General features: G+C 52.6%; 2 protein-coding genes across 3 annotated transcripts in view; one reads left to right on the top strand and one right to left on the bottom strand.

Moving 5' to 3' along the window:
• R3HDM2 (R3H domain containing 2) overlaps window positions 1–18,590 on the bottom strand; it is a 53,666-nt gene extending 35,076 nt beyond the window's left edge. For both annotated transcript variants that reach the window (XM_032204828.1, XM_032204827.1), the window contains exon 1: window positions 18,417–18,590. The gene's annotated coding sequence lies outside the window, so the exon portion shown is untranslated. The remainder of the gene's footprint in view (window positions 1–18,416) is intronic.
• A 4,156-nt stretch (window positions 18,591–22,746) lies between these two features.
• On the top strand, window positions 22,747–25,281 carry LOC116499991 (inhibin beta C chain-like). The gene is made up of 2 exons (XM_032204872.1): window positions 22,747–23,092; window positions 24,539–25,281. The coding sequence occupies exons 1-2, from the start codon at window positions 22,747–22,749 to the stop codon at window positions 25,279–25,281; spliced, it is 1,089 nt and encodes a 362-aa protein (XP_032060763.1).
• The last annotated feature ends 2,186 nt before the right edge of the window (window positions 25,282–27,467 follow it).

Below are 27,467 nucleotides of genomic sequence, written 5' to 3' on the forward strand. Positions count from 1 at the left end.
TTTTGGGAGCTGCAGTGAAGCCATGTGAGAACCCTCTCACCCCTTTGTTTATAAAATCTGGGGGAGAAAAAAAAAGCCGATAGTTAAAAGAGTGAAAGGACCACAGAAGCCATCAATATAAACATTTCTTGAGAAGGCAGGGATTAAATTCAATCCAAATGTACATTTACAGTGCTGGAAATGTTTGTGGGCTCGCCGAGGGTCCCTAGGCAGGATGGTGAGAAAAAGACAAGAAATCTGAGACGAGAATCCCCTGTCAGAGAGTTCCCTTCTCCATTTCACACCGGTCTTCCCTTCCCCATCACGAGCTATTCCTGTATTCATCCAAAGACCAGGGAACTGCTCCCATGACGTCAAAGCAGTTTCCCAGCAACAATTAATGAGGGCTGTCCACCACAGGGGTTTCCTGAAAAGCTAGCAAGGAATTATCCACCTACTTTCTACAGCGTCAAGATGCAACAGGACAGCAGAGAACAGGAATTTCTGTTAACCCTGCCGGGGCTCAGAAGCAGGACTCTGGCTCAGTTCCCACTGCCACACGTCACAAATCTTTTGGAGAGCCCCTGATGGAATTCCTGCCAAACACACGCTCGCGGTGAGCTATCACATCAGGCAGGCAACGCATGCAGCTGCAGGAGGTGGCACCCAGGCTCAGGAGAGATGTGTGACGTGAGAAAGAAACCCCTTACCCTCTTGCCTGCACACTCCTCACGTGCCTTGCCCGTGCCAATCAGAAGCAGAAGCCTAAACATTAGGAAGCTGGCTGAGAGCAAGGTATTCCCCCGTGCAGCTTGCCATCCTCGAGCTGACCTGGGCTGGCAAAGCAGATCCTCGAACTTTACAACCAGACCTCAATCATTCCAGCTCCTCGCAAGCCTCCTTGGAAGGAGGGTTTCTCTCACTCTCCTTTCGGTTTTCAAGGCTGATGCTCCTGCTTATTAGCATGCAGGTAGAGGATCCTGAGGCATCTGAGACACTCAACAGCCAACAGGTATGGAGCAAATACAGACGCTGTGGCTGCTTTCCATGTTAGACCCAAATTGATATGATCATCAGTCAAGGGCGGGGAATGATGTTACAAGTCGACACCGTGTTTTGGCTGCCAGCTGTGAGAGTTGGACTTGACAGCGAAGCAGGAGTCTGAAGGGCAGGTGAGGTATTCACCTTCCCACTTACCTACGCCCAAGCCTTCAGCAAAAGGAACTCAAGTGTTGCTGCTGCTTGCAGGTCCTCAAGCTACAGGTGATGCTTCCAATTATTAAAAAAAAAAAAAAAAAAAAAAAAAAAAAAAGCATTTTCAAGAGATGAAGGGAAATGAAACAGGTCCAATGCACCAAAATAAAGATCTTGCAGTACTGTAACTGGCTAACACACCACAACCAAGAAAACCAGTTCCTAGCACTAAATATCAGACAAAGGACACATTTCTAGTCTTTTGTTTCTTAAGCAAGACTGCATGATGAGCATGTGTGAGAAGGAGGTAAATGGAATCCAAACTCCTGATTCCACTAAAGCCAAATCCAATTTATTGAGAGGTTTTCAAATAAAAGATGGGGTTAATATCTACATGTGAATACAGATACAGCATATGTAGTCCCACAGAACACTAAATTGCATGAACTAAGCTAAAAATTTTATGTGGCACATAGCCAATTAACAAGTAGTCCACTTGTGTTATCAACTAGCCAGCTTCAAGCAGGTAAAGCCTTTAAAATACAACCTGGCAGAACAGCAGGGAATATTTTGTCTGTGTAAAATGACCAGAAACTACCCAGGAGCAAGCTGCATAACCACCAAGCCGAGACTCAGGGAGTACCCATGAGACCGTCACGGGGAACTCCTTAATGACATGGAAGAGTACAGTGTGCTTATCAGGGATTCCCCCATCTCCTGGAGGTGCCTTCTCAGCATCACAAGAAGAGGAAGGAGAAAGCTCAGCGTATGTTAGCAAGTCCTGAATGGCTCAGAGAGCCACATACTCATTTTAGTACAGCATCTTTTTAAATTAACCCCATCAAACAGCAGAAATGCAGTCACTTACCAGAGATGAATGATGTCAGGTCCCCATCCCTGAAACGCCTGCATTTATACCTATGCTGTATTTTGCACGGTGGGGGTGAGGGGAGAGGAAAAGAAAAGTCTCTGGTCAATCTTTCTCAAGCCCAAAATAATTGGAGACCTTAATTCCAAAAATAAACTCACCCTGGTGGTTCTGTACTCTCAGCAGGTCATCTATTTCCTAATCTCGATGGAGACTTCATTGCCACAACCCATTTGAGAGGAATTTTGCCAAGGTAATTTTGCTTCTTAGAAGACCCCGCCAGCTCTCACCCCTGAATGAAATGCTAGCAAATCTTTGCTGCTGCTACAGCAAGCTAATTGCTCTGACAAGCAGCTCTGAAGCAAAGCAGAGCCCAGCTGTTCAGAGGGATGTCATAAAGAGCTCTGCCAATAGCCACATGCACACCCCCCTCCTGCTCTCATTCAAATACTTCAATGGAACTGCCTCCGCAAAGCCCTGAGAAGGCTTTAAAGACACAGCAGCCTTGTTCTGCCAGGCACCGGAGCAACACAAATGTACGTGCAGGAGCAGAGAAGGGATAGCACAGTAAGCCTAACCATCTTCCAGCAGGATTCAAGTGCACCGATGACACTTTGGGGAACCCCTGACACATACCGAGGTAGGTTACAGGCGGCCTTGATTCACTGCTACCGTTGGTGCCATGAACATTTCCGAGGGGTCAGCTTTTTTAATGCCTCCATTTCAATGCAGTTATTCTTTCTTGCTCGTTTAGTCAGTATTTAATCGCTAATAAGACAGGAAATGGGAAATGCAAATGACCCTAGAGAGGTTTTAAACGACTTGCTTAAACTTTCCCCAGAAAGGGGTTTTCCATCCCAGACCCGAAGACCGTGCAGACATGCAGGCTGCAGTCAGGTCCCCTCACCACGGATCACAGCTTGCTCTCAAGCACCCGGGGCAGCTCAGCAGGGACAGGGACAGTCCCTGCAACACCCTGACCCTCACCAGGCTGCCGAGTCACCTCTTGGGTTATGGAGACCTGACTACAGCTCTAAACACCGGTCTAGCAGCAGTCGCCCACCTCAAGCTCTCCTCCTTCATGTCAGTGGTTCCCACCCCAGGCGAGGTGCAGCCAGGGCTGGAGGGAACATGCTCCTGCAGGACCTCGCCAACTTCACGTGTGACCAGGTCAGGCAGCAGCTGGCCTCAAGGAGCCTCCTCACTCAGGAGCAGAGCGAGGAGCAGCAGGGCTCACCTGGCAGCCGTCTGCAGACAAAGGAGGTGAAGATCAGCCCCAGGCTCAAGGAGGTAGACAGACTCAAGTGAGACAGCTACAAGGTGGTCGGGAGGCAGTTGGAACTGACAGCTTCCATTAAAAGCAGAACCAGCCATGAAGGAGCGTAGTGCTCTGCTCGTAAACCCTCTTCAGGACTTGTCTCTACCGCTTTTTCCTAAGTTAATACAGTTTCTTCTAAATGATGCCCCGCCACAGGCAAAAAAAAAACAAAAACAACAGTCCAATGCTTTTTAAAAAAGAATAGTAACAGACAGCAGAAACCCAACACATTTCAGCTCCATGGTAAACTAAGTTTCTAGCCTGCACAGCACCTAAATTTCAGTGTATACATGAGATTGTCTTCGTCGTTTCAAAGCCTCCTGAGCCAAGCCTGCCATGCCTGGGCACAGAGCAGATGCCTTCTTCGCGCTGAAGCTACTGTGATGCTGCCTGCAGGCAGCAGCTCCCTGCCCACAGCAATACTGACACTCTGAGAGGTGTCCTCATGGCTAACAACAGAAGAGAAAGCAATGAGAGAGAGGCAAGACAAAGAGGAGGTAATGAGAAAACAGTCACTTGTGATGCTCTGTTTTCAAGAGAACAGCCACAATTACTCGGTCCCTGCATTGGCAAAACACAAAGGCTTCATAGATATTATGAGATCTCCCCATCAGGTGTGAAACAAAGAACTGAAGTTGATGCCTTCTGTTCCTGGCCACTTCAAGATTTCTCTTCTCCCAGCTCTGATCTTTTAAAATGAAGGCATCCGTCCAAGGAAACAAAACAACAGCGATCTCCCAAGCTCTTTGGGAAATACCCATTGCTGTCTGAGCTGTGCAAGCTTGCAGGACGAGGGCCGTCAGCTGAGCTCATGGGCTCTGCTAGGAGTGCAACTCCTCGGCCTGCTGCACAGCCAGCACTGAGAGGTAGCGCGTGGCCGTCTCTGCACCCGCTCCATGACTGCTCGGCAGAAGCCAGGCTGGATGTTCCCATCTCCCTGGCAGAAAGCCTGTGCTTGGAGGGACTCTGCAGCACCTGAACCCAGCAAAGCTGTAAGACTTGGAGATCAGACGAGCAACTTGACATCAGGGGATTTTCCCCACGTTTAACTTGTCTATTTTGGGGTTGTTTCTTCCTGTCTCCCAGCACTCAACCAATCCCCTGCAGTTTCAGACCTGAAGTCCATAGCCCTAAAAAAGCTCCAGCAGCTACTCTGCAAATGAAGAAGCAACAGAGGAACACAGGTCTGCAAGCAGTGCTCCAGCATGCCTGCAGGGATCCAGCAGGCCAAGGATCTTGGCTCCACAGAGAGAACCTTACAATCTCCACTGAACCTCGTGAAAGCAAACCAAAAGCTCTATTTTGCTAAGGCACGTTTATGGTCTGATGCATACTGACTCAGGGTTGTTAAGGACAGGCAGGTGCCCTCTGCTCTGGAAGTCTGCAGTCGCAAGATCAGTACTGTAAAAGGAGGCAGCTTTAGATGCTGTTCTTTCCTATCAGGTCTTCCGATGCTGTTCTTCCCACCTACCAGCTCTTCCTATTTTCCAAATACCCCAGCCTCCTGCTTCAACCCTGTTGTCAGCTCTTAACAGCACTGTTAAAGCAGCATGAAAAGAAGCTCTATAATCTGAGTCTGAAAACCTGGTCTCTAGCACTTAGAGGCCTGGCAGATGGCTAAGCAAGAACAGATTCCAGAGCAAGAAAAGCCTTCCAGCTCTAGGACACAAGCACCTGCCCCAGACAGCAGACACAGCCTCCTGGGGGCTCAGCCAGCCCTTCCAGAAATCACAGCCCGTTATTAATGTGGGTTGGCAGCATTTTGCCTTCAAGAAGCAAGCATGTGAGAGGATTTCCTAAGCTGTATCTCTCTCCTCAGATGGGGAGACAGCATATCCTGGGTGGGAGGATGAGGAGAAGGAAGTGTGAGTCAGCCTCACCAGCAGCCTCGGCTGCCGCAGACTGGATAAAGCCCTACTGAGACTTTGCTGCCTTCTGCCTTCCGCACCTGAGAGTCGTTTGCTCAGGTACCGTGTGTGCATGCAGCAAAACTAGGTCAGGGAAAGCGGGGCACAGAAAAGATGCCGCAGCTCTGGGTGTTGCCTGTGCTTGCAGCTTGCAGGGAAGCTGCTTATGCCGAACGCGGTAACGTCGCGGAGCAAACGCCAGCAACACGAGCACAGAACAACAGCTCGACACGTTACCTCCCTCTCTGGCAGACATGTACCAAGTGAGCCTACGCTCCACTTTTCCCAGGCCAGCTTCTGCTGAGAGAAGACTCGTCAATTAGGTAGCGGATATAATCTCATCACGAGGTAGGGAGGGGGGAAAAAACACCTCCAGACTTGTGACACGGAACCGGTGGGATGGCATCGCTGCAAACCCACAGCAGCGGCCCTGGACAGGGCTCCCCCCTGTGACAGACATGCTCCAGGCAGCATCGGGAACTGACAGCAGCTGCAAGGGGAGAAGAGCATCGCCGATGGCCTGGGCGCATCGTGTACCCACCTGGACCAGAACACCCCTTCCCGGAGAGGGGGAGCAGCGCTGCGTGGCGGTGGAGGAGGAAGGCAGTGCTTGGGAGGCTGGAGGGCTGCATCACGGACTGCTCTTCGGGCTGGAACTGACCTCGGTCGCTGCAGCAGGCTGCAAGAGGAGAGGTTTCCAGACCTGGGTGCCTAACATGAACCAAGTGCTGCCGGGTACACACCAAGTATCTGAGCTAGGGGACCAGCTCGAGCCGGCAGACAACACCAACAACTGCACGTGACAAGGAAAAAAAAAATCTTCCATGAGTCCTCCAGGCCACGGGGTTGCCTTTTTCTTTTCTTTTTTTTTTTCTTTTTTTTTAAATGCAGGAGCATGCATGCAGCAAAAAAGATTTCTTGGTGTTTGGAGCCAGGAAGTGGGAAGGATGAGAACTGCAGCGCATTGCTGATAGCAGCTACCTCCTCTAACACGCCCCAAGAAAATAGCTCCATGGGCAGCCAGAAGCAGAGCCACAGAAAAATTGAAAGTGGAGGCCAGCAGAATCCCTGCAGCTGGGACTAAAGGATGGATGTGCTGCTCTTAGCCTTTTTCAGGGGGCTCATGAACAGAAGGGAAACAGAACAGCCAGAATTCCTAACTGAAGTCCGACAACCAGCACATATTTCTTATAGGGCCCAAGGTTTCTACAGAAGAGACCACAATAAGGGAGTGAGTGGTAGAGTGAAAAAAAATAAAGAATGCCCTGCAGAGCAGAGGAGAGGCCACCCTCCAAATTCCCCTTAAGTCAGAATCATGAGCGGTTGACACTTCTGAGAGGGGCAGGGAAACCCAGGCTTTTAGGAACTTCGAATGGCTTCTGTACCAAATGGGAAACAAATCCAAATTGGGGCCAACGAATAAGGATCCAAGAGGTAAGGCCTGCCCTATCCTCAGCTCACCCCACTGCTGGAAACCCACTTCCCTCCAGGTGCTGCACAAACACCAGCAGGCAGAGTAAAGGCACACACCACTCTTACACACCCAGGACCCTAAAGCAGTGCAAGGACAGGGTGGAGCTCCTGAAGGTACAATAAACAATAAGGAACATTTGGAGAGGCTTTCTTGGCCTAGGAGAAGAATTCAGAAAATAGACTGTATGTAGATAGTAGATCGTCCCCTGCCTAACTGCTTCTAGAAACGTGCTCCAGACATGTGAGGTCCAAGGTCCAGGGCTCTGGAGGCAGGGAGGGAGGCCAGGAAGGCAGCAGCAGTGTGGCTCTTTCCTCCAACAAGATCCTTCCCTCCTGTCGCCTGTGTTCAAGGAGGGCATCCTCCTCCTCCCCAGCTCCATTTGGAAGAAAGTTCAGAAGCAGCAGGTATGGAAAGCAGCTAAACCCATCGGCTCTGATGGACAAAAAGTCAAAGGGGTATCAGAGATGGAGGAAGGGGGAGAAAAATGATAGCAGGAGAAAATACCAATGCTGAGAGACCCTCAAGGAAAGTCAGAGGAAGGGAAGAGTTCAGTTTAGTGAGTAGCTGGAAAAATCCTTCCGAGATGAAACATCCTGCCCTCCAGCTCCTCTTAAAGTCGGTACTGCCATCTCTGCTGGAAAAGGGTCCCTGTACCATGCATGGCAGAGAAAACAGAAGTCTTAAATTAAAAAACAAAAACCACAATTTTCCCTAAGAAAAAAAGTAATAATAAAAAATCCACCCCATCACCAAGCAGCTTTAAGCCAGCCTCAGCCATGCCCAGTCTCTGATGCTGTTTTCTCCTCTGCCCTTGTGTGCCCAGAGGAGTTTTCTTCCCAGGCTGAAGCCAGTCTCCAGGCATTAAAAAGGAAAATTGTTATATGATTTTATTTTTTATGTTTTTAAAAAAGGGACCTTCCATTCAAATCCGGCTCAGCTGAGGATGTGTTATCATGGCAACCATCCCCTCCCTGTCTACCCCAGCGAGGAGAGCATTAAGCACACAGCTCTGAACGATCCTGCGCTAGCACACGGACTGCAGCCAAGCCCCACTACCCCGCACAGCCCCTCCAAGCCGAGGCCAGTGTGATTTGACATGAACCAGATCTGTCAATGGCCCAAGACAGACACGTGGGCAATCATGAGCAGTGGAAAAGACGTAGCACACTCCATTCAGCTCCAAACACTGATAAATAATTCAGGAAGAGAAATGCCGCAATACAGAGCAGAGCACGGTTTAAAAATAGAACATGTGCTGATGCCAGAGGAACGGAGGGAGAGAAAAGCAGAGAGGTGGCATGAACTAAAGCCTGCGTGGCAACAAGCCGGGGGCTGGCGGGCGCTGCAGCCCCCTAGCTCAATACGCTGATCCCAGCAGATGTTTATTTGCTCACCCTTTCAATTAGGAATCCCAAACTATTATTCACATGGCAACAGCAAGCAGGGCTACCCCTTCTGGATCGCAGCCCTGCAGCGATGCACGTACCCAAGAAAAAGAGAAAAAGCCTTCACGCTGGAAAGCCCGCGGCGAGGACAGGACTGAGGCGTGCCTGGCGGACACCAGCGATGCTCAGCTTTATGCGGTCCGGCGCTCTCTGTGGGGTGCAGGTAGATGCTGGAGGCTTTTCTCTAGGCAGCCAGTCTCCTAAATTCAGCCGCCTTGCGTTCAGATGCTTCCACTCATCCTACGTACCATCCATCACTAGCCAACTGTCCCATGTTTGACGCACTTTTTTGTGACACACTGTGCAGCATCACCACCACCGCCACCCTTTTAGGGTGGAAGAGCTCAAGAAGCCCCTACCTTGTCTCCAAACTCCACCTTCCTTCCCGCACTGGTAACCGCGCAGTAAAACGCCCCTTTGCGCTGACTTAGCGCATTCACCTGTCCCAGCACATCTGCAATTTAGGTGCCACCTGCACTTTCCTTTTTCACAACAGAAGCAATTTAAGTCATACCAGAAACATCATTATCAGATTAAAGAATTTCCCCTTCCAGCTGCAGACCCAAACACATTTCATTTACTGTCAGCTATGAAGAAGCTTTGGTCACAGACAGGGTCCCTTTATCCCGCTTTGCCACAGGCAGCTCTCCAGAAAAGAGGGGCCACTCCAGGCTCTGCAGAACCTGTGAAATACTCTGACAGATGGCTGCTTTTTTCTCTCCTCAGAGTTTCAAAAAATAACACCAAAAAGACACCCATCTCTCCCTGCCTCCTCACGAAGGCGAACATCATCGGTTTCCCAAGTATTTATAAAGCAGGAAGCTGCCATTAACAAGAAAAAGCAGATTTTTATAGGGAAAAATAATATGCTATCATGTACAGCTAATTCAAAACCTAATAAATCTGTAGGCAGAAGCAGCTTACTGTAAATATTTCAGTTCTTCCCCCCCCCCCCCCCCGAATATCCAAAAAAATTGAAAGCATAAAAAATGAGTGAAAAAAAAAAGTTAAAAGGCCACTGTGAGGAAGTTCAGAGACAGACCCAGATGACTACTTGTAAAAAACCTCAGTCTTAAACAGGAAGTTATAAACAAACGGCCCCTTAGGTTCAAGCAAAGATCTCCCAAATTGTATTTTGCCCTGAATTTGAGCTGAAGTGAACAAAGCCATATTGCTCAGCCTTAATCAATGGAGCACTGCAACACAGAGTTCACCTGCTTCTCTGAAATGCAATATTCATGGAAATCCTGCCTAAAACTAAGCACGCTGCCTTCCCGGCCCCTTCACCTTACCACAAGTTCCACAATCACGTTTCTCTTGAGCCATAAAGCTGGAAAGGGGCTTTAAGGGGAGGGAAACAGCCACGAGCTCATCACAGCTGAAGAATTATTGAATCATTAACATTGGAAATCAAGATCATCTTTAAGATCATCTGGTCCAACCATAACCCTGCTGCTACCAACATCACCCACTAAACCACATCCCCAAGCACCACCTCCAACTTTTCCATGAACACCCCCAGGGACGGTGACACCACTGCCTCCCTGGGCAGCCCGTTCCAACTCCTGACTGCTCTTTCTGAGCAGAAACATCTCCTGATTTCTAACCTAAACCTCCCCTGGCACAACTTGAGGCCCTTCCCTCATGTCCTATTGATGTTTACCTGCAAGAAGAGGCTGAACCCCAGCTCCCCACACCTTCCTCACGGGTAGTGGTAGAGAGCAATGAGGTCTCCCCTGAGCCTCCTCTTCTCCAGACTAAACAACCCCAGTTCCCTCGGCTGTTCCTCATAGAATGGCTCGGGTTGGAAGGGGCCTCATGCATCACACAGTTTCAGCCCCCCTGCCATAGACAGGGATGTCACCCTCTAGATCAGGTTGCCCAAGGCCTCATCTAACCTGGCCTTGAACGCCTCCAGGGATGGGGCATCCACCATTTCTTCCAGCACCTCACCACCTCTGAATGACAAATTTCCTCCTAACCCCTAAACTCCCCCCTTTTAATCCAAAACCCTTCCCCCTTATCCCATCAGTATCTACCTGAGTAAAGAGTCCTCCTTCATCCTTTTTATAAGACCCCTAAGAGCTGGGATCTCCTTCAGCAGGCCACTGAAGCGCCCCTACTCTTGACAAAATCACACATCGCCACTTCCAGCAGGCAGGCCCCAGCGACCCGCATTCACGAGGCAAACCCACTGCTGGCATGTTGGGTCTGACATCAAACCAAACTCCCTGCCCCACCTCAGTCAGAGAGGAGGCTTTCATAACCCTATTCCATGATTTTCCTGGGTTATTTTTAGCCACCAACGCTGCTGTGGGGTTTCTTTCTGCAGCATACCACCACACAATTCCTTGAGGAGTTGTTGCAAAGTGCTCCCTCCCCAAAATCACTGTGTTTTACTAGACTATGGGATCCAGGCCCAAAATTATTATAGAAAGTAAGAGCAACAGACCGTGGCCTACCAAGGGCATGGGAGTTTAAATAGGTTTAAATTCTGGGAAGTTCGTAACTCTGGCAGATGCCAGGCCTAGAGCAAAGGCTCCTCTTCTAAGCAGGAAACCAATCTGAGGGGACACAAGCATGCAACTCGAGAGTGGAAGCTGCAAATCCCTTCTCATCGTGCAGCCGATCCCCTTCCCCATGAGGATGACCATGGCTTCCTAAAGCAGGCAGACGGAGGAGATGCTTTTCTAGCAGAGCTTCTCCTCCCGAACCGCTCCCCAAAAATATATTTAGAATTTGGTAACTGTCCAGTCTACAGCTTTGTGCCTGTCGTTAAAGTGTGAATCTCACATGTAACTTTGAGGTTATATTTTAAATTAAGGATATGTTTGATGGAGAAAATAAAATAAAAGCAGGCAGTAATCATTCTTCAAAGTGAGTTCAGAAGAAGCCTCATGTTATCCTATTTTTCTACATAAGTAATGAAGCAAGTATTGTATCACATCAATAGCAGCAATGGGCATTTCCCAGGCAGCCACAAAACTCAAAAGCCACGTCCTCAAAAGCACATGAAACTGGAGCCAAGAAAAATAAGCTCAGTCAATTAAAAAACAACAAAAAAAAAAACAAACACCACACACACACAAAAGCACCAAACAAAAGAAAACAAAAAACAAAGAACAGCAAAACAGCAGAACAGCATTTTCACCTTCAGCAGAGCCAGGTACCCTGCTCACTTCAACAGGAGCCGCAGGGCTGTGCCCTGCAGTTCCAGCAGGATGAATCTTAAAGATTCCCAGGTTTGAGCTCTCTGTCCACAACCAGCAGGGTTGTGAGATGTTGTTCTTTGCTGGGCCAAGCCGAAAGGCTTTGCAACACCTCCCAGCCACAAGCCATAAGGCTTGCCAAGATCAACTCGATCATAACTTGCTGTTATCAGAATGCTTTTGAGGGAGGGAGGGTAGTTAAAGCTTACACAATTATGCCAACAGTATTTGCGTTCGTATCATATTTGTCCGACTCACATTTGAACACACTGGATCCAGTGAAGGTACTCTGACAGAACAGTTAAAACCTCAAAAAAAGCCTTCTGATAGCTGACCAGCTAGAGAGAGCCTATTAATGCTCCCACTAGTGGCCAGACAGACTCATGAGATCAATCCCTAGCACAGAATCCCTCCGCACAACACCGATCGTTAAGGAGCCAGGCTGACCAGTTCTGCTGCTGACCAAACAGTTCATTTGTTCTTACAATTATGTTGGCACAACCCCGAACACAGAGTCAGCGATAGGTCAAAGGTTTCATTTTCGGAGCAGCTCTAAGAAGAGCTCCTACCACAAGCAGCAGCTGTATCAGATGAAGCCCATTTGTACCAATATGAGCACAGCATCAGGCGAGAGTGCGGAGTTGCTTTCACTCTACCAGCAGAGCAAAGCCAGACTGCTCAGGCTGCTAAAAGCCCGCACAAACATTGCGGCTGAAAGCTGATATATCTGCCACTTTCCCAGATTCAGGGAGCTACGTGCTGGGGAGGCTACCTCCAAAAGGTGCCCAATGCCCAGGGCTTCACATACGCCCAGAGAGCCTGCTACTGTCAGCCCCGTGCCCCTGCTCAAAGGAGCCCAAACCATCTCAGTCCCGGGTCCAAACCTGACACGGGGGAACAACACAGCTCGGAGCAGACACTCAGCTTTTGAGCTTCTGTAATTTTAAAGGTGGAAAGAAGCTTTACGGTTTGAACAACCTCACCCAGCTGCAGGCACAGGATCTAGACCACCCCTCTGCATTTTCCCCATGTTCTAGATCTTCATTCTGCTTCCTTCCTTTCTTTCCTAGTGAGAAGCCACGACAGGAGGAGTGGGCTCCGAAGCACCTGCTTGTCTTGGTTTGGCCATGGGGAAACAGACAGGGCAGGATCCTATTTTCTAATAGGCAGCATACCTGAAGCTTCCCCAAAGAGGTCAGTCTCTGAGATACAGGGAACACCTTCCATAATAAAGCAGTTCTTGTGTCTAAACTCAGCTCAGAAGAAATTAGTTTCTCAAAGAAAAGGATGTCAAAGCAATATAAGAATTTTATAACTTCATTAAAAAAATATATAAGAGAGCTGGCATAAAGAGTAGGCTGCATCTGCCCACACTCAATAATCATCACAGAAATTCACTGGGAGGCAGCAGTGACTCAGTCTGCACTACACAAAGACAGCTTGTGCTCGCAATACATAATGAAACTGGGCTTTATAGACGACCATAAATCTGCATGCGCCCCATTGACAACACACATGCAAGGGAATCCCAGCACTGACAGACATGGGCTTGGAATTATCAGCCCTTCCTCTTGCTGCTACCCTAATAGATGATCTCAAAGCTTTCCCCCACCTCCTCCCACACTAGGAGATGGATTTCATAGAATCACAGAATGGCTCGTGTTGGAAAGGACCTCAAAGATTATCTTATTCCAGCCCCCTCGCCATGGGCAGAGATGCCACCCTCTAGATCAGGTTGCCCAGGGCCTCATCTAACCTGTCCTTGAACACCTCCAGGGATGGGGCACCCACAACCTCTCTGGGCAACCTGTTCCAGCGTCTCACCACCTCTGAGTGAAGAGTTTCCTCGGAACCTCTGATCTAAATCTCCCCTCATTTAGTTCAAAACTATTCCCCCTTGTCCTGTCAATATCTGACTGAGAGCAAAGAGTTGCTCTCCATCGTTTTGATGAGCCTCCTTTAAGTACTGAAAGGTTGCAATGAGGTCCCCCAGAGCCTTCTCTTCCGGAAGCTGAACACCCCCAGCTCTCTCAGCCTTTCTTTACAGGAGAGGTGCTCCACCCCCAGATCATTTTTGTGGCCCTCCTCTGGGCCCGCTCTAATAGCCCCACATCCTTCTTGTGCTGGGGGCTCCAGACCTGGGTACAGCACTCCAAATGAGGCCTCCAAGAGCAGAGTAGAGGGGGACAATCAACTCCTTCCCCTGCTGGCCACCCCTCTCTTGATGCAGCCCAGGATGCAGTTGGCCTTCTGGGCTGCAAGCATGCATGGCCAGCTCATATGGAGCTTTTCATCCATCAGAACCCCCAAGTCCTTCTCTGCAGGGCTGCTCTTACTGAGTTCTTCACCCAGTCTATCCACATATCCAGGATTGCCCCTAGATTTCCCCTAGAGAAGTGCTGTGTTGCAGCCACTGCTCATGCCACCAGGAGGCCACGCGCAGCTGTACCCACACAGCCAACAAGCCCTGGTACTCTGACTCCTGCTTCCTTTCTAAACAGCAGCCATAGTTCCCCTTTTTACAAAGGGACAATAATAATCCAAACAGTAAGAAGACAGACAAAAAGCTGAAGTGCCCAAGTCAAAACACACGGAGAGCCTTGCACGCTAGCAGCCCATTGAGATCGCCCAGGTCTGACAGCAGCATGGCTCCACACCTGCTTTTTGGACGGGAGGGTCCAAGCTGCAAAACTCCTGTGATATGATGCAGAAGGAAGACATGACATCGAGTCCGAGTGATCAGTACAACCTCTCGCCTGAAACCAAGCTGTTGGACAGCTGGCACTGGGAACAGACATGTACATTGTTCTGCTTGTGTGTTGAATTTCGATTGAATAAAACCAGTTGGGCAGCAGATGAGAGCTTCTATGAGGCTACCTCCCTCCTCTACTACTTGGGGAGACTGCATATTGTCTACCTGGATACTCGCTGAAGTCCCCAGAGATCTGTTTTGCCACAGCTCTACTTGGGCTAAATTTAGCAGAATAATGGAAGTTGTTGGGAGGTACACAATTGATTTAGGTATCTGCACTTTAATGCTGCCAGGCAGCTCGTCCCTGCATGACCCCAAAGTATCCGGAAAGAAAGGACATCCCAGTAAACATCAGGACACGCACTGGACTATCAGTGGATCTAGGAGCTGATGATCCACATTACAAGACCGCCAGGAGCTTGAATTGGCCAAGTCTCTACAATGGTGCCAAAGCAGGCGTGGAACACAACACTGTTTGGATGTTGTAATAATCCATTGCTACGTTATGGAACAACGCTGAGCAGCAACATCTCTTTTGCCAGCACTTTTGCTTGTTAAACAAGTCAAAAGTATTTTGAATGCCTTATGACTGCTGAACGTAAGAGTGGTAGTAAGTCTCTGCTGCTTGTTGTCCATAGTCACCGTGCTTGGTCCTCAGAGCTGGGGTACCTCAGCAGAGATACAAAGCAAAACTTCTTTGATACCAGAAGGTACAGAGTGGCATTAATTACCTCTAATTCACAACCCACAGGTAAGCCAGAGAGCTAGCCTTCAGTTGTTGATAAAAAAAAAAAAATCATTGCAAACACCCTTTCTACCTTATCTGAAGTACTGGAAAGGATCAGCTCAAATGAACATCTACACTGATGTAAACCAGGCAAAACTAGCTGCTTCCTGGGGACAGAGACTATCCAAACACCAACTCTTTGTACTCCATTGCAGAGAGGAAAGGAACCTACAAATTAGAGCAGCTCTAAACTTCCTCCCACAGCCCGACCTCCAGCAACAGTGCAGACACGGCTCTGCCAGCTGGAGGTGCTGCACCCACCCGTGAGGTCCATCAAAACCAGTGACACCCAACACAGGGCACCCAGATATCCAGGGCTGTCAGCACCTCTGCAAGAAAGAAACTATGGTAGGCCACCAAAAATACAGAGCATCAAAATAAGCGTATCGCTCTAAAAGAGCCTATTTCACTCACATTAGCTTCCAGAAATGTACACTTCAAAAAAACTGCAACAGGCACGTGGAAAAGCTACCAGCAAATGCAGCCATTCGGTCATATCTGGCCCCAGGAAGAGGAAGCCGTGATAACAGCTCACTCAGGCACAGGTGGTGATCGAAGAGCAGGACTCTGGGCTCTTCTCAAGTACAGTCGCTTCAGTGCCATGCTACGAGCTCCTGAACAGTATGGCAGCACCACTCACTCACCTCATCTCCCAGGGCAACTGCTGTTCCTAAGGAACTGGAATCCTCAGGCGAAAGAAACCAGGAGAAGGACAGCATGTTATTATTAGATCGGTATCGACATAAGCTGGAAACAGAATCCAAACCCCAAACTAACCATTCTACCTATTCGAAACTTCAGCCTCAGTTAGCAAGCCGCAAGCACAGCATCAGCTGAAGCACCCCTCTCACTCGCCATGGACCCAGGAGCATCAATCATCACTGCCACTTATTTCTCTGACCTCTCCAACTCTTTAAGATATGCTACCCTTTAAGATGCACTACCAAAACACGTAATTAAAGAAAAAAAAAAAAAAAAAAACGAAAACAAAAAAGATCCAGACCAAAGGTAAGAGTCATTTGGGTTACAGCACTTACTTCCTCCCAGGATTACACTTCCCTGCCAGGGCTATGTCAACAGCAAAGAGACACAGATGCCTTCTGCCTTTTATTAGGTTTAGGGGCTGAAAAACAAGTTGTAAGTTCTGACCCTGCAGCTGCCTCTTCTCAAAAAAGAAAAAAATAAATCAAGTGCTTCAATTAGCATTGATATAGTTGAAGCTTACCATTAAGTGATACATAATGAGGTGAAATACACTGTGTATGTGAATATATACTAGCAAACATCTGTGCTGGGACTACCTTGATGCATTCTTCACACTTTTCACACGACTCTTTGCATGACAGATTCACACTTCTCAAACAACCCATTTCGGCATGAAAGCATTCTCTGTTCCCCCACCTGATTCTACACAGGAATTACGCCATGACAAAATGACTTGGAGTTAACATTTCTCCAGCACACTAATTCCTTTCTTTATCTGTCACCATCTACCACAGAAAGAAAGACAAGAAATAAAATTTAAAGTAGATAGATGGGAATGCTGGAACACAGCAGGTGAAATCCAAGCTCCACTTTAATCAGAGAAAGCTTTGGCTCATACATCGCCTTTACAAATAACTGGAGAGCAGGGTAGTGTAGCTGAAGACAACAGAAAAATGTTTAAGCACTGAACGGAAGGTAAGTCTGGAACCAATCCTTCAGGTTATTATTACTATTTCATTAAGTGGGTGATTTATACACCTTCCCCCTGAAAACAGAGCTTTAGAATAGAAACACTGACACAATCTTAAATTTAGCAACACAAATGGCATCACTACTATAAGGGGAACTTGATGCATCTGCACTCTGACAAGAGGATAGGATATCAGGGGCAGAACAAGAGGCGCTGCAGAATGCCTGGAGGAAGGGGTTTAGGGATCTGGTGTGGGCACGCCGCCCTGCTCTGCTCCTCAGGCATCCCTCAACAAGTGAGCCTGCCTGTCCCCTGACCAACTCCTGGCCGTTCTCCTTCCCCTCTAATTCAGTTGACCCCTCTATTCTATCCAAGCTTTTTTCAAGGCTTGTTGGAGACAACCTGAGACAACTACAACTGGGACAGGCAGAAGCGATGAGTACTCCTTCAGCTGCTATGAGACCGAGCGATGCTGCTGCCCCTTTCTCCTGGCACTGCCTCCTCCAAGCTGTGGCAGAATCCCAGATCCTTACGCAAGCGTTTCCCAGCCACAGAGGAAGTGACTGCACGTCATTTTGTAAGTTCTCTGAGACTTCGCTTGCTTTCTGTATAAATCCACGTTACTTTAGGAAGTGTTAGTTTACTCACAGCCCTCGGCTTTTGCATGTCTTGTTTTAGTTGAGTAAAGTCACGTGAGTTGAACTCAACAGGTGACATAACGCCTGATGTTAGCCACATCAGCGCAGTTTCAGACACGTGCAGTGCCCCCCTCCAAGCCTCGTTTGCTGGGTCTAGACCCTCCTCATCACACAAGCCCCAAAACCACACAAAACACTATGCTGTTCAAACCAGCTGCATCACGTTTCTAGTTTGGTGCGGCACAGTGCAGTCAAAATACCCTGGGACTGCTCTCGGCCACAAGACGACCTCGAAAACTTAAGCCCAATGTAAACAACTGTAAACCACTCACCTAGCAGTGAGTCTGCAGGAAGCCTGGAGCAACTGTTTGAGAAATGCAGTACTTGCACCAAGAATGGATTAACTTTAATTGTCAGCATAGCATATAGTCCTGCACTCCACAGAGCAGGCTGCTGAAAAAACCCCTAGGTAATGCTGGGCCCAGAAAATCTGAGCTCACTTAATGAAAGCACCACGCCTGGGTAAATCAGATTGTGGCTGAGACCCCAAGAGACCCCTCCAAATGAGGATATGGACAGACTGGCTTCCTCTGCCACCTCATCAAGAGACGATCCACAGGTATGTAATTCTACAGCTGCAGCTCACAGATGTGAGAGGACACAGGCTGCTGCAAGATGCATTACGTCCTGGCAAGCAGCACCTGCTTCTTCTAGCCCAACATCTAGTACCCTGGGGGACCGCAGATCTTGCCCCAAAACAGCAAGCCACGATGAAGATGCCTAGTGAGAAATCAAAGGAAATGAGTTCCTTTAATTTCACTCCACCGAACATCCTACCAACCTAGAGACCTGACGCTCACAGGTCAGGCAGCCGAATCTAAATGCAGCACTCGACTAACTCCATCTCTGGATGGAGAGAAGCCTAGTTACAGCTACACCACAGAATATAGCTTCTCAGTTTTGGTCTGAGGAAGGTGTGAGCAATCAAGGCCATTAAGATTCACCAAAGATGAAGACGGTGCTACAAACCGAAGTCTGATATTGTTAAATCACTCCAGGTTTCATCACGCTCGTGCTATGCGGGTAGCTCGAACTGGCCCTCAGGAACCACTGGGGCAAAACTGCAAAGCCTGATGGCTAGGGGGTCAGTTGGCTCCAGATCCTACTCACCTCCAGGGCACCAGTCCCCAGTCAGTCCCCACTCCTGAGCAGGGGGAGAGATCAGAGAACGGACCATATCCAAGTGATGTTTCTCCTTCACAACTGGCATGAGTTGAGTTGGGAGTCTTAATCCAGCTCCTCAAAAGCCAGGTGGCTGTCTCCAGCAAAGCATCATCACTGCAAGCAACCTGTTGAGATCCATCCTCACTTGTGCAATCCCTGGAGTCTGAAGTAATGGTTTACTATCCAGTGAAGCTGCCATCAAACATCACACTGTGCCAGCTTGGTGGACAGAGAAAAAAATAATCAGTCTGATGTCTTTCCTCATCATCCAGACTGTCAAAAATACCCTCATATTTGTAAATATACACATACACACATACTGGAATAAGCTTCCGAAGTTTCTGTGTACATAGAATCCATCCTTATATTCCAAAGAAACAGGAATGAACAGGAGGAAATCTTTAGAAATAAATGTTTAATAGCGCACTGAAAATACAAAGAGCTGTGGATGGGAGAAGCGAGACCCTAAGAGAACATCTGTTGGGGAAAAAAATTCAGCAAGCCAACTGCAAACTACTGAATTGTCATTCAGTAAGGCAGGAAGATTACTACAGGTATCCTTGGTACGGTTTAATGGAGAATTTCTAGCTTGAATTCAAGGAGAAGGACACAGAGGTTATGCCAGTCAGCCTTAACAGCCTACAGGAATCAAACAGGACAGAAGAACGGAGCGTAAGGAATTGGAACTACCTGAAGCTACTACAGGGAACCAGACCCCCAGGTCTCAAAGGGAGATGGAGAACAGGTCGAAGCAAGAGATGAGGTGAGATTCTCAGCAAGTACCAGTGAGAGAAAACCAAACTGAGACCAGCCACACATGGAATTTCTTTGCATGCTGTCAGCGGGAAAAGGAACACCAAGACAGAGACTTGGAATCAGCAAGGGCACAGCATTTTGATCTGTACACGGGCAGGCGTTTGCTTTTGACGAGCAGATGAGGTGCTACAACACACTCCCATTGCTCCTCATGCAGATAGAAGAAAATAATTCTTGCACAGGGCAATGGCACGGGATATCTGTGGACTATGTCCTGCTCTCCTCTCGAGTATCTTCTTTGTAACACCAGCCAGTGTCACCAGCACAGCTGGCAGGTAAGGGCAGCTCTGCTGCTGGTATTCCCCAGGTTTTGAAGCAGCGGCCACAGAACTCTGCCAAAGGGTTTCCCTCCCTTTTGCTACCGTTAGGATATAGTTCTTCAGCCTATCCTTTGTTTGGTGATAAACAGACACCAAAGCTTGGCAATGTTTCCAGCTCCCCAAGCACGTTATCTTCCTTTACCAACACTTCTTTTCAGTACCCTTCTCCCGCTTTTTAAACTTTGACTTTGCTCCAAAACTGAAGACAGACAGGAATCTGCATCTACTCAGCAACACGTGCAGGATTAAGGCTAGCTTTGTGTTTCCAGCTCCCGTCATGTCTGAATCCTCTTCAGCTGTGGTTCAGATTCTAATGGATCACTTTGAACAAACAGAGGCTGCAAAAGCAGCAGAAGCAATAATAAACTCAGGGTTTCTTTCTATTCACAATTCCAGCCGCATCCTTGAGCTCTAGGGAAAATAAAGCCTTATCCTGGACAGTTGGAAGCTCTGCACTTGAGCAGCTTCTGCCAGAGGCTGGCTCCGTGTTCCTGACACTGGAGCTCATTACCTTACAAACCCTACTACTAAGGCACATCTACTTAAGATATCAGCATAAATGATTAGAATTTTTCCCCCCCCCCCCAGACCTCTTTTGACAGCACTGAAGCCTCATAAAAGACAGAAAAGTATACAGAGAGCAGGCAGGGCAGAAGCAGTTGAGCTCAGGCCAGTTCAGATTCTCCGCAGCCTAACAGCTGGTCAGTAACAGAGCGATCCATAATAAAAGTGAAGCAGAAACCCATTAGGGCTTGCAGACCTCCCTCAATAAACCAGTCATCAACTGGCTAGAGCCTTGCCTATCGACAAGGTGTTGGCACAGGTTGGATTCTCTTCTGAAAGGCACACACCCTTCCTGGGGCTTCTGAAAGAGATGTTATCAAGCCCCTTATAAAACCAGAGACCAGTGCAGCAGCATAGACCCAGGCTCAGCTTCTTAAAACAAGAAGAGAGAGGCCAGAAAGAACAATAACTGGAAAAGGTTGCCATCAATTGAAGATATAATACAGAATGTGAGGAACGGGATGAAAAAGCGGTTCACAAAATGGGGGACAGAAGAGAGGTAGCAACCCCCCCGTCACATCCATTTCCACAGCACACGAGGAGCTCGGGGGGACCCCGCTCCAAACAGCTGAAGGGGCCCCCCGGGAACAACAGCAACTTACCTGGGAGCCTCGGCGCCAGAACAGCGCCCGGCCCCGACACCCGGCCACAAGCACCAAGCTCCAACGCTTCCCAGCCAAAAGCACGGCGAGGATTTACGCCCGCCGCACGACAGAGAACACGGGGCCACAGAAATCCCCCCGAGCACCCCCCTCAGCACCCCCGGAGCCCCCCGGCTCCCCGTGGCCCTACCCTGGCGGCGGGGGGGGGGGGGGGGTTTCCAGGGCCGCGTGTCCAGGCGAAGGCTCCGCCGCTGCGGGCCCGGGTCCCCTCCCCGCGCTCCCGGGGCACCCGCGGCCATGGCGGCGCCGGGCCCCGCTCACCTGTTGCTGCTCCGCCTCAACGGGGCGCGGGGCCGGGCAGAGCCGGTGCTCCGCCGCCTGCTCCCGGTGGCGGGGACCCGGCAGGGACCGGGAGTGCGCCGCCGGGGCTCGCCCTGGAGGCCGGAGACACGCGGCCGGGCCGGTCCCGGGGGCAGCGAGCGGGTAAGCGGCCCGGCGCCCCGACGGCTCCCAGCCCGGTCTCGGTGCCGGTGTCGGCCCCGGCCCCGCTCCCTGCCTCGCTCCGTTCCCAGCCCCTGCCCCGGTCTCGCTCCCGGTTCCGTTCCCGGCCTCCCGCCTCCCCCCGTCCACCCCGCACTCACCGGGCCGGGCCGGGCCCTGCGCCGCCGGGCCGGGGCCGGGGCCGGGGCCGGGGCCGCTGCCGCCGCCTCCGCCGCCACCCCGGGGCCGGGCCTGGGCCAGCGCGGGCCGCCCGGGCGGGGCGGCGGAGCGGGAGGGGGGCGCGGGGCGAGCGGCGCGGGGGAGGCGGGGAGGGACCGGAACGGGAAGGGAGGGGGAGGGGCGGGCGGAGGGGAGGAGGGAGGGGAGGGGCAGGGCAGGGCAGGGGAGGGAAGGGAAGGGAAGGAGGGCGGGCCCCAGGCGCGCTGCGTCACCGCTCCGTGCGTATTACGTCACCGCGACGCGCCCGCCGGGCCGCCGTTGTCATGGCAACCGGGGGACGGAGGCGCCCCCTGGTGCGGGGGAGGCCTGGAGGGGGCGGGGCCCCAGATGAGGAGAGGGCGGGGTTCGGAGCGGGGGGTGGGGCTGCGCTTCCGGACTCCGCCCCCTAGCGCCCGTAGGCCCCGCCCCCCTTCGGGCTGGGGGCGGGCCCCACGCGAGGGCAGACCCCTCCCCCCCCCCCCCGGTGTACCCGGGGGTCTCCGCGCTGCCCAGAGCCCCCCTGGCTGCCCAGGACCCCCCCTTCAGCTGCCCAGGCGTCCCCCTCCTCTGTCCACAGCCCCCCCTGGCTGCCCAGCGAGAGCTCCCCGCAGCTTCCCAGGAGCCCCCCCCACTGCTCAGGGTCCCCCCGGCTGCCCACGACCCCCCCCCCAGCTGCCCAAGAGCCCCCCCCTCGTCTGCCCTGAGCCACCCCCGCCCCCGTCCAGGGATGCCCCCTGGCTGCCCAGGATCTCCCCCAGATTCCGTGAGCACCCCCCCGCTGCCCCCCCCCCAGCTGCCCAGCAGCCCCACACCACGGGGATCTCCCCCATCTGCCCTCAGCATCCGTGGAGACCCCCACTCACAGGTGGGCTGCCACAGCTTCGGGACTCCCTCAGCAGTACCCCAGGGCACCGGCCCGGTGCCCCCCATTCACAGCTCCAAACCCCAGCTCCAAGTGGGCACCGGTGCCCCGGGTGCATGGGCGAGCACCCACTGCTCGAGTCCACCTTAACCCTGGGGAGAGCAGCACCCGCGGCTGCCCCGTGCCCAGGAAAGGCTCCTGTGGGATCACAGGGGCGTTTATCTTGCCCGGGATCAGCCAATATTTGCGGTCACATCGGGAAAACAAGCCCTTCCTGCCGGCTGCAGCACCACTGCCCTACCGCCGCTCTCCCGGCACCAGCTCTGCTGTCCCGGTTTGACTTGGGTTTATCGGGACGGTTTGAGGAACCTGGTGTGCTGGGACCCCCGAATTGTCAGCTGCCGGCACCGGGGATGACGGCCACTGTGGCTTTCCTGCTCCTGAGCCTTCTGAGGATGGCAGCCGCCAAGGGAGTGTGGTGCCCAGCCTGCGGGCTGGCGGCCCTGGCCCCCGCCACGCAGCGGGACATCCTCATCGCGCTGGCGAAGCAGAGCATCCTCTCCAAGCTCCGCTTGCCGGACAGGCCCAACATCACCCAGCCCACGTCCCGGGGGGCCCTGCTGACCGCTCTGCGCAGGATGCGGGTGCAGCGCACCGACGCGCCCGTCGCCCCAGGGGTGCTCCATGCCGGCAGCGTCCCTCACCCACCCCCTGTGCCGGGTGTGCAGCACTACGAGATCCTGAGCTTTGCCGAGTCAGGTGTGTGCAGAACCCCCGGACCCTGTGGGCGTGGTGGGACGGGACCCCACGGGTGGGGGGCATGGTGGGATGCGGGGAAGGTGCTGAGAGTTTTTTTTTCCTGGGCACAGGTACCTTGAGAGCCCCGCACAGGGGCACTGAGCGCCTGCAGGCACTAAGGGGCTGGCACCGGGACGCTCCATGGACAGAACCTTTGCACCCACGTCCCCAGCTTGCCCTGAGCAGCCACCCCTCACCACGGGAGGGGAAGCACCGTGGAGACCCCGGGGCCCCTCTCAGTGATTTGTGGGGGCAAGGGGATGGGTGGGAGCAAGGACAGGCTGCGGGGTCTCGTTAAGTTGTCCGTTTCTCTTGGACCTTCCCCGCTTGTGCTAGAGGTGGGTGGGTCAGGTAGCCAGGTTAATCAAAGTGTGATTTCAGGCCCCGGTTCCCCAGAAGTTCATCATCCGTGGAGTCAATTCCAAAGCCCATCTGCTCCCTGCAGTGTTTTTCCTAACCAAAGTGGTGGGCTGCCACGTGGCGCTCTGGAATCGGCTGCCTTCCTGGGTAGAGAGAGCTCCACAAAACATGCTCAGGGGTCCTTTACAGGCATCACTGGAAAAGCGGGGTCCTGTACCCCCACTCCCAGGCAAATGCAGCCTTTGGAAAGAGGCAGAATAGGCCCTGCACCCTGCAGACCATCCTCCCAAGCTGTCACTGCCCAGACCAAGCTGCTGTTCAGTGAGGTGCTGGGGGGAACACGCACCCCTTGCAGGCCTTTGTGTGTTTTGCATGGCTGCTGTGGGATATTGGGGGCTTGCTTTGTCCTTGAATACCTCTGGGAACAATGCTCCTCCATGGCACATTGTGTTCCTGCACATGAGGGCAATGTGGAGATGTCTCCCAGCTCAGCAGAACATCTGCTGGAAACGAAGGAGCAGGCATGAGCCACGGGTCCAACCTCTTGCCCTGCTGTGCTGTGCCAGACCGCAGAGGAGGGCATTCATCGCTCCCCCTCCTTTGTGAGGAAGCCTGGCAACCCCAAAATGCTGCTGCTGCTGAGTGGGACGTGCAGGAGCCAGTGGTGGTTCCAGCCATGGAAAGTAGAGGTGGTGCCGGCGGTGCGAGTTGGCGTGACCGCCTTAAATCCAGGGCTGGTTTACACAGCCAGATAACCTTCTCCAAAACTCTCAGCAGCTTCCCTGACAAGGGGGATCTCGGGGCAGAGAAGGTGGAGCCAGGCCAGGTTGCTGCATTAAGCACCAGGCCCAGGTGCTGCTACTTCAGAGCAGCGGCAGAAGGAGAAGCAGAGCAGTGCTGGAAAGTGAGGGCCCCTTGACACCCCCCATGTCCTGCTTCCCACTCCCTGGTTTAGACGTGCTTCCCATCTGCTCTGCTTTGGTGCTCCCAGGCTGGGAGACCCTCCTCCCCGCCACCTCCTGACTCTGCTTTTGGTCCTGTGCGCAGGGTCCTCTACTTCCCGCAGAACTCTCCTGCATTTCCACTTCACCCAGGAGCTGGGTGAGGGCACCGAGATCCTGCAAGCCAACCTCTACCTGTTCTGGGCATCCCCTGGCCCTGGGACGCACCAGGTCACGGTGAAGCTTTTGCAGCCAGACCTGACGGGGCTGAACATGACCATGGTCAGCAAGACGTTGCTGGAGGTGCAGAGGGCTGGCTGGGCCACGCTGGATGTGGGCCAAGCTGTCCAGAGCCTCTTCAGCCAAGGGAGCAGGAGGCTGACGGTGGAGCTGGAAATGGTTGAGGACTCCGGGCCTCCCCTTCTGGCTGGCCACAGCGATTCCCACTGGCCGTTTGTGGCAGCCCAGGCCCGGGACAGGACGCCCCATCGGGTCCAGCGACGCGGCATTGACTGCAGCGGGGACTCGCGGATGTGCTGCCGCAAGGAATTCTTCGTGGACTTCAAGGAGATCGGCTGGGAGGACTGGATCATCCAGCCAGAGGGATATCACATGAACTACTGTGCAGGGCTCTGCCCTTTGCACATGGCTGGGATCCCTGGCCTTGCTGCCTCCTTCCACACAGCCGTCCTCAACCTCATCAAAGCCAACAACGCAGATGCAGCCGTGGACTCCTGCTGCGTGCCCACACAGCGTCGCCCCCTCTCCCTGCTCTACTATGACCGGGACAGCAACATCGTCAAGACTGACATCCCCGACATGATCGTTGATGCCTGCGGCTGTACCTAACCTGCCACCGGAGGAGGCCTGGGGGCAAGATGGGTGCTGTGCGGGACTCCTCCTCCTCCCAGCTCCTCCTTGGCAGCGCAAGAGCTGGAGAGCTGCTGCCAGGCGTGAGCCCTGCCAAGGCATTTTCTCCTCCCGAGGCTGAAGCATCAGGGCGGTGCTGAATCTGCAAGTCCTCTCTGCCCTGGCCTCCTGCACACCTCTTTCCCCTTTCAGATCTGCCCACGGATTCCTCTCAACCCCTGTGCCATGGCCTCTCAGCCCCGCTCCTGCTGGAATCCAGACCTTCCTGCCCAACTCCCTTGCTGAGCACCCTGATCTGGGGTGGCTCAGGGCAGCCCAGCCTCCCCACCACTGCTCCCCCAACCCAGGCCATGTTGTGGTGCTGCAACTTGAACGTGCGGTCCTCTGGTCATGGGCATCAGCCAGGCCACCTCCTGCTACTGGGGGAGCTGAGGAGCTGAGAATAAGCTGGGAGCCGGCGAGGTGAGAGAGGAGAGAGATGCTGCAGAGCCCCATGCAGCAGCTGGACGTGAGGTTGTTAGGGGTGAGGGAGGGGGAACTGGTGCTATTGGGAGGAAAGTGTCAATAAATGACTCCCAGCCATAGCGTGTGCATGTCCATGGGTGCACGTGCCTGTGCCCTGCCATCAGCCAGCTCATCTTCCCTCTGCCCCCAGGCCGCAAGTTGATGGATATGCCCTAGTGCAGACAGACCCACGATGGCACAAAACCAACCCATGCTGCCATGCACAGTCCCCTTCTGAACACCTGCCTGGCCATAAAAGCCAGGCAGTGGGGCTGGGCACCTGCTGCTGGGACTCGCCATGCCCAGAGGCTGTAATCCTGCTGGCCCCCACAGCTCTCAGGCTCCCTTGGCTGCCTTTCCTGGGGAGTGCAGAATCCCTGTCCTATCTCAACCAGATCCAGAGCACGGGGTGGGACCCCAGCTATGGGGTGTTTGTGATTCCCACCAGGGAAGGCACCATTTGGCCAAATGTCCCATTCCACCAAAACCATCTGCATTTGGCCATTATTGTCCCAAATCAGGATGAAACGGAGCAACACTTCTCTCTTAAAGTGCATGGAGACGGCCAGAGCCACGATGCCCATGAAGCCCAGGCTTGCCTACAGCCCCACACCAGTTCCCTTCCCGGGAGCAGCCTCTTGGCACACCTCTGGCCTCTGGCCTCATGGCTGCCCGCCCTGCCCCGTGCCAACCTGGCTGGCAGCGCCGTGGGACACGTTGGTGCCGTGAGAGCCGGGGGCAAAGGGCGGCTTTGACACATTGGCCCCGTTATGTAATCTTGCGTTCGGGTTTCTCCACTGCTCCACACGTGTCCCCTGTGTGCGAGGGCCGAGAGGACAGGGAGAGGGTGCTGCAGTGGGAGAGGGCAGCTCGTGGGGGCAGACCCCGGGGAGGTGTGCGCAGCCAGCTGGGACAGAGCAGAGCCACCACAGCCCTGTGATCAGCCACACAGGCATGGACCCCACCACCCCAGCAGCTGGAGACAACCGAACCGAGGGGGAAGAGGAGCAGTGGAGGGAGGGGGGACCAGGCTGAGGTGGTCAGGGCTGTGAGTGGCCCTGTCTGGAGCCAGAGTTGGGTTGCAGGCTGTTTCAGAGCACCCGTGGTGCTGCAAGCAGAGATGGAACAGACACGAGCAGGAAACAGTGCTTGCCTGTGGGACTCACATCCTCTCACTGAGCTGCTGGGGCAGGGACCCGCATCTCCCCATCAGGTCGCAGGAGCATGGTTCCCAGGCCCCAGTGTCTCCGGGGTACAGCCCTGAAGGGTTCTTGCTGACCCAGCTGCTGCACGGGCAGGGTGGAAGACTCGGGGATCAATACTGTCTGGGACCCAAGGCCAGTTGCGCAAACCCAAAGAGGATTTGATGTTTGTTTTTTTGTTTTCTGATTTTTTTTTTTCCCTCCTTTTTCAATGCCTCTTTTCACTGCCTGTATTTATTTAACAAACAGCTTTTCTGGGGCCAGTGCTGAGCTCTCTAGGCTGCAGCAGGCTGGGGCAGAAAGGGGCTGAGCTGCAGGGCAGGAGATGTTGGCTGCAGTCCTGTGGCCCTGCAGCTGCCTGGGCTCAGAGATGCATGAACCAAAGACCCTCGGCCAAGCTCTGAGGTACCACGAACCTTTTGTGAGGTTGGGGTGCTCTTGGTTCCCCTCCTTGACCCA

This window comes from Aythya fuligula, chromosome 29 (genome assembly GCF_009819795.1).
Source record: "Aythya fuligula isolate bAytFul2 chromosome 29, bAytFul2.pri, whole genome shotgun sequence".
Taxonomy (NCBI): domain Eukaryota; kingdom Metazoa; phylum Chordata; class Aves; order Anseriformes; family Anatidae; genus Aythya; species Aythya fuligula.

Coding starts and splice junctions, on each gene's coding strand:
- LOC116499991 (XM_032204872.1), top strand. CDS start 22,747: ATGACGGCCACTGTGGCTTTCCTGCTCCTGAGCCTTCTGAGGATGGCA. Junction 23,093..24,538: donor CCTGAGCTTTGCCGAGTCAG/GTGTGTGCAGAA, acceptor TCCTGTGCGCAG/GGTCCTCTACTTCCCGCAGA.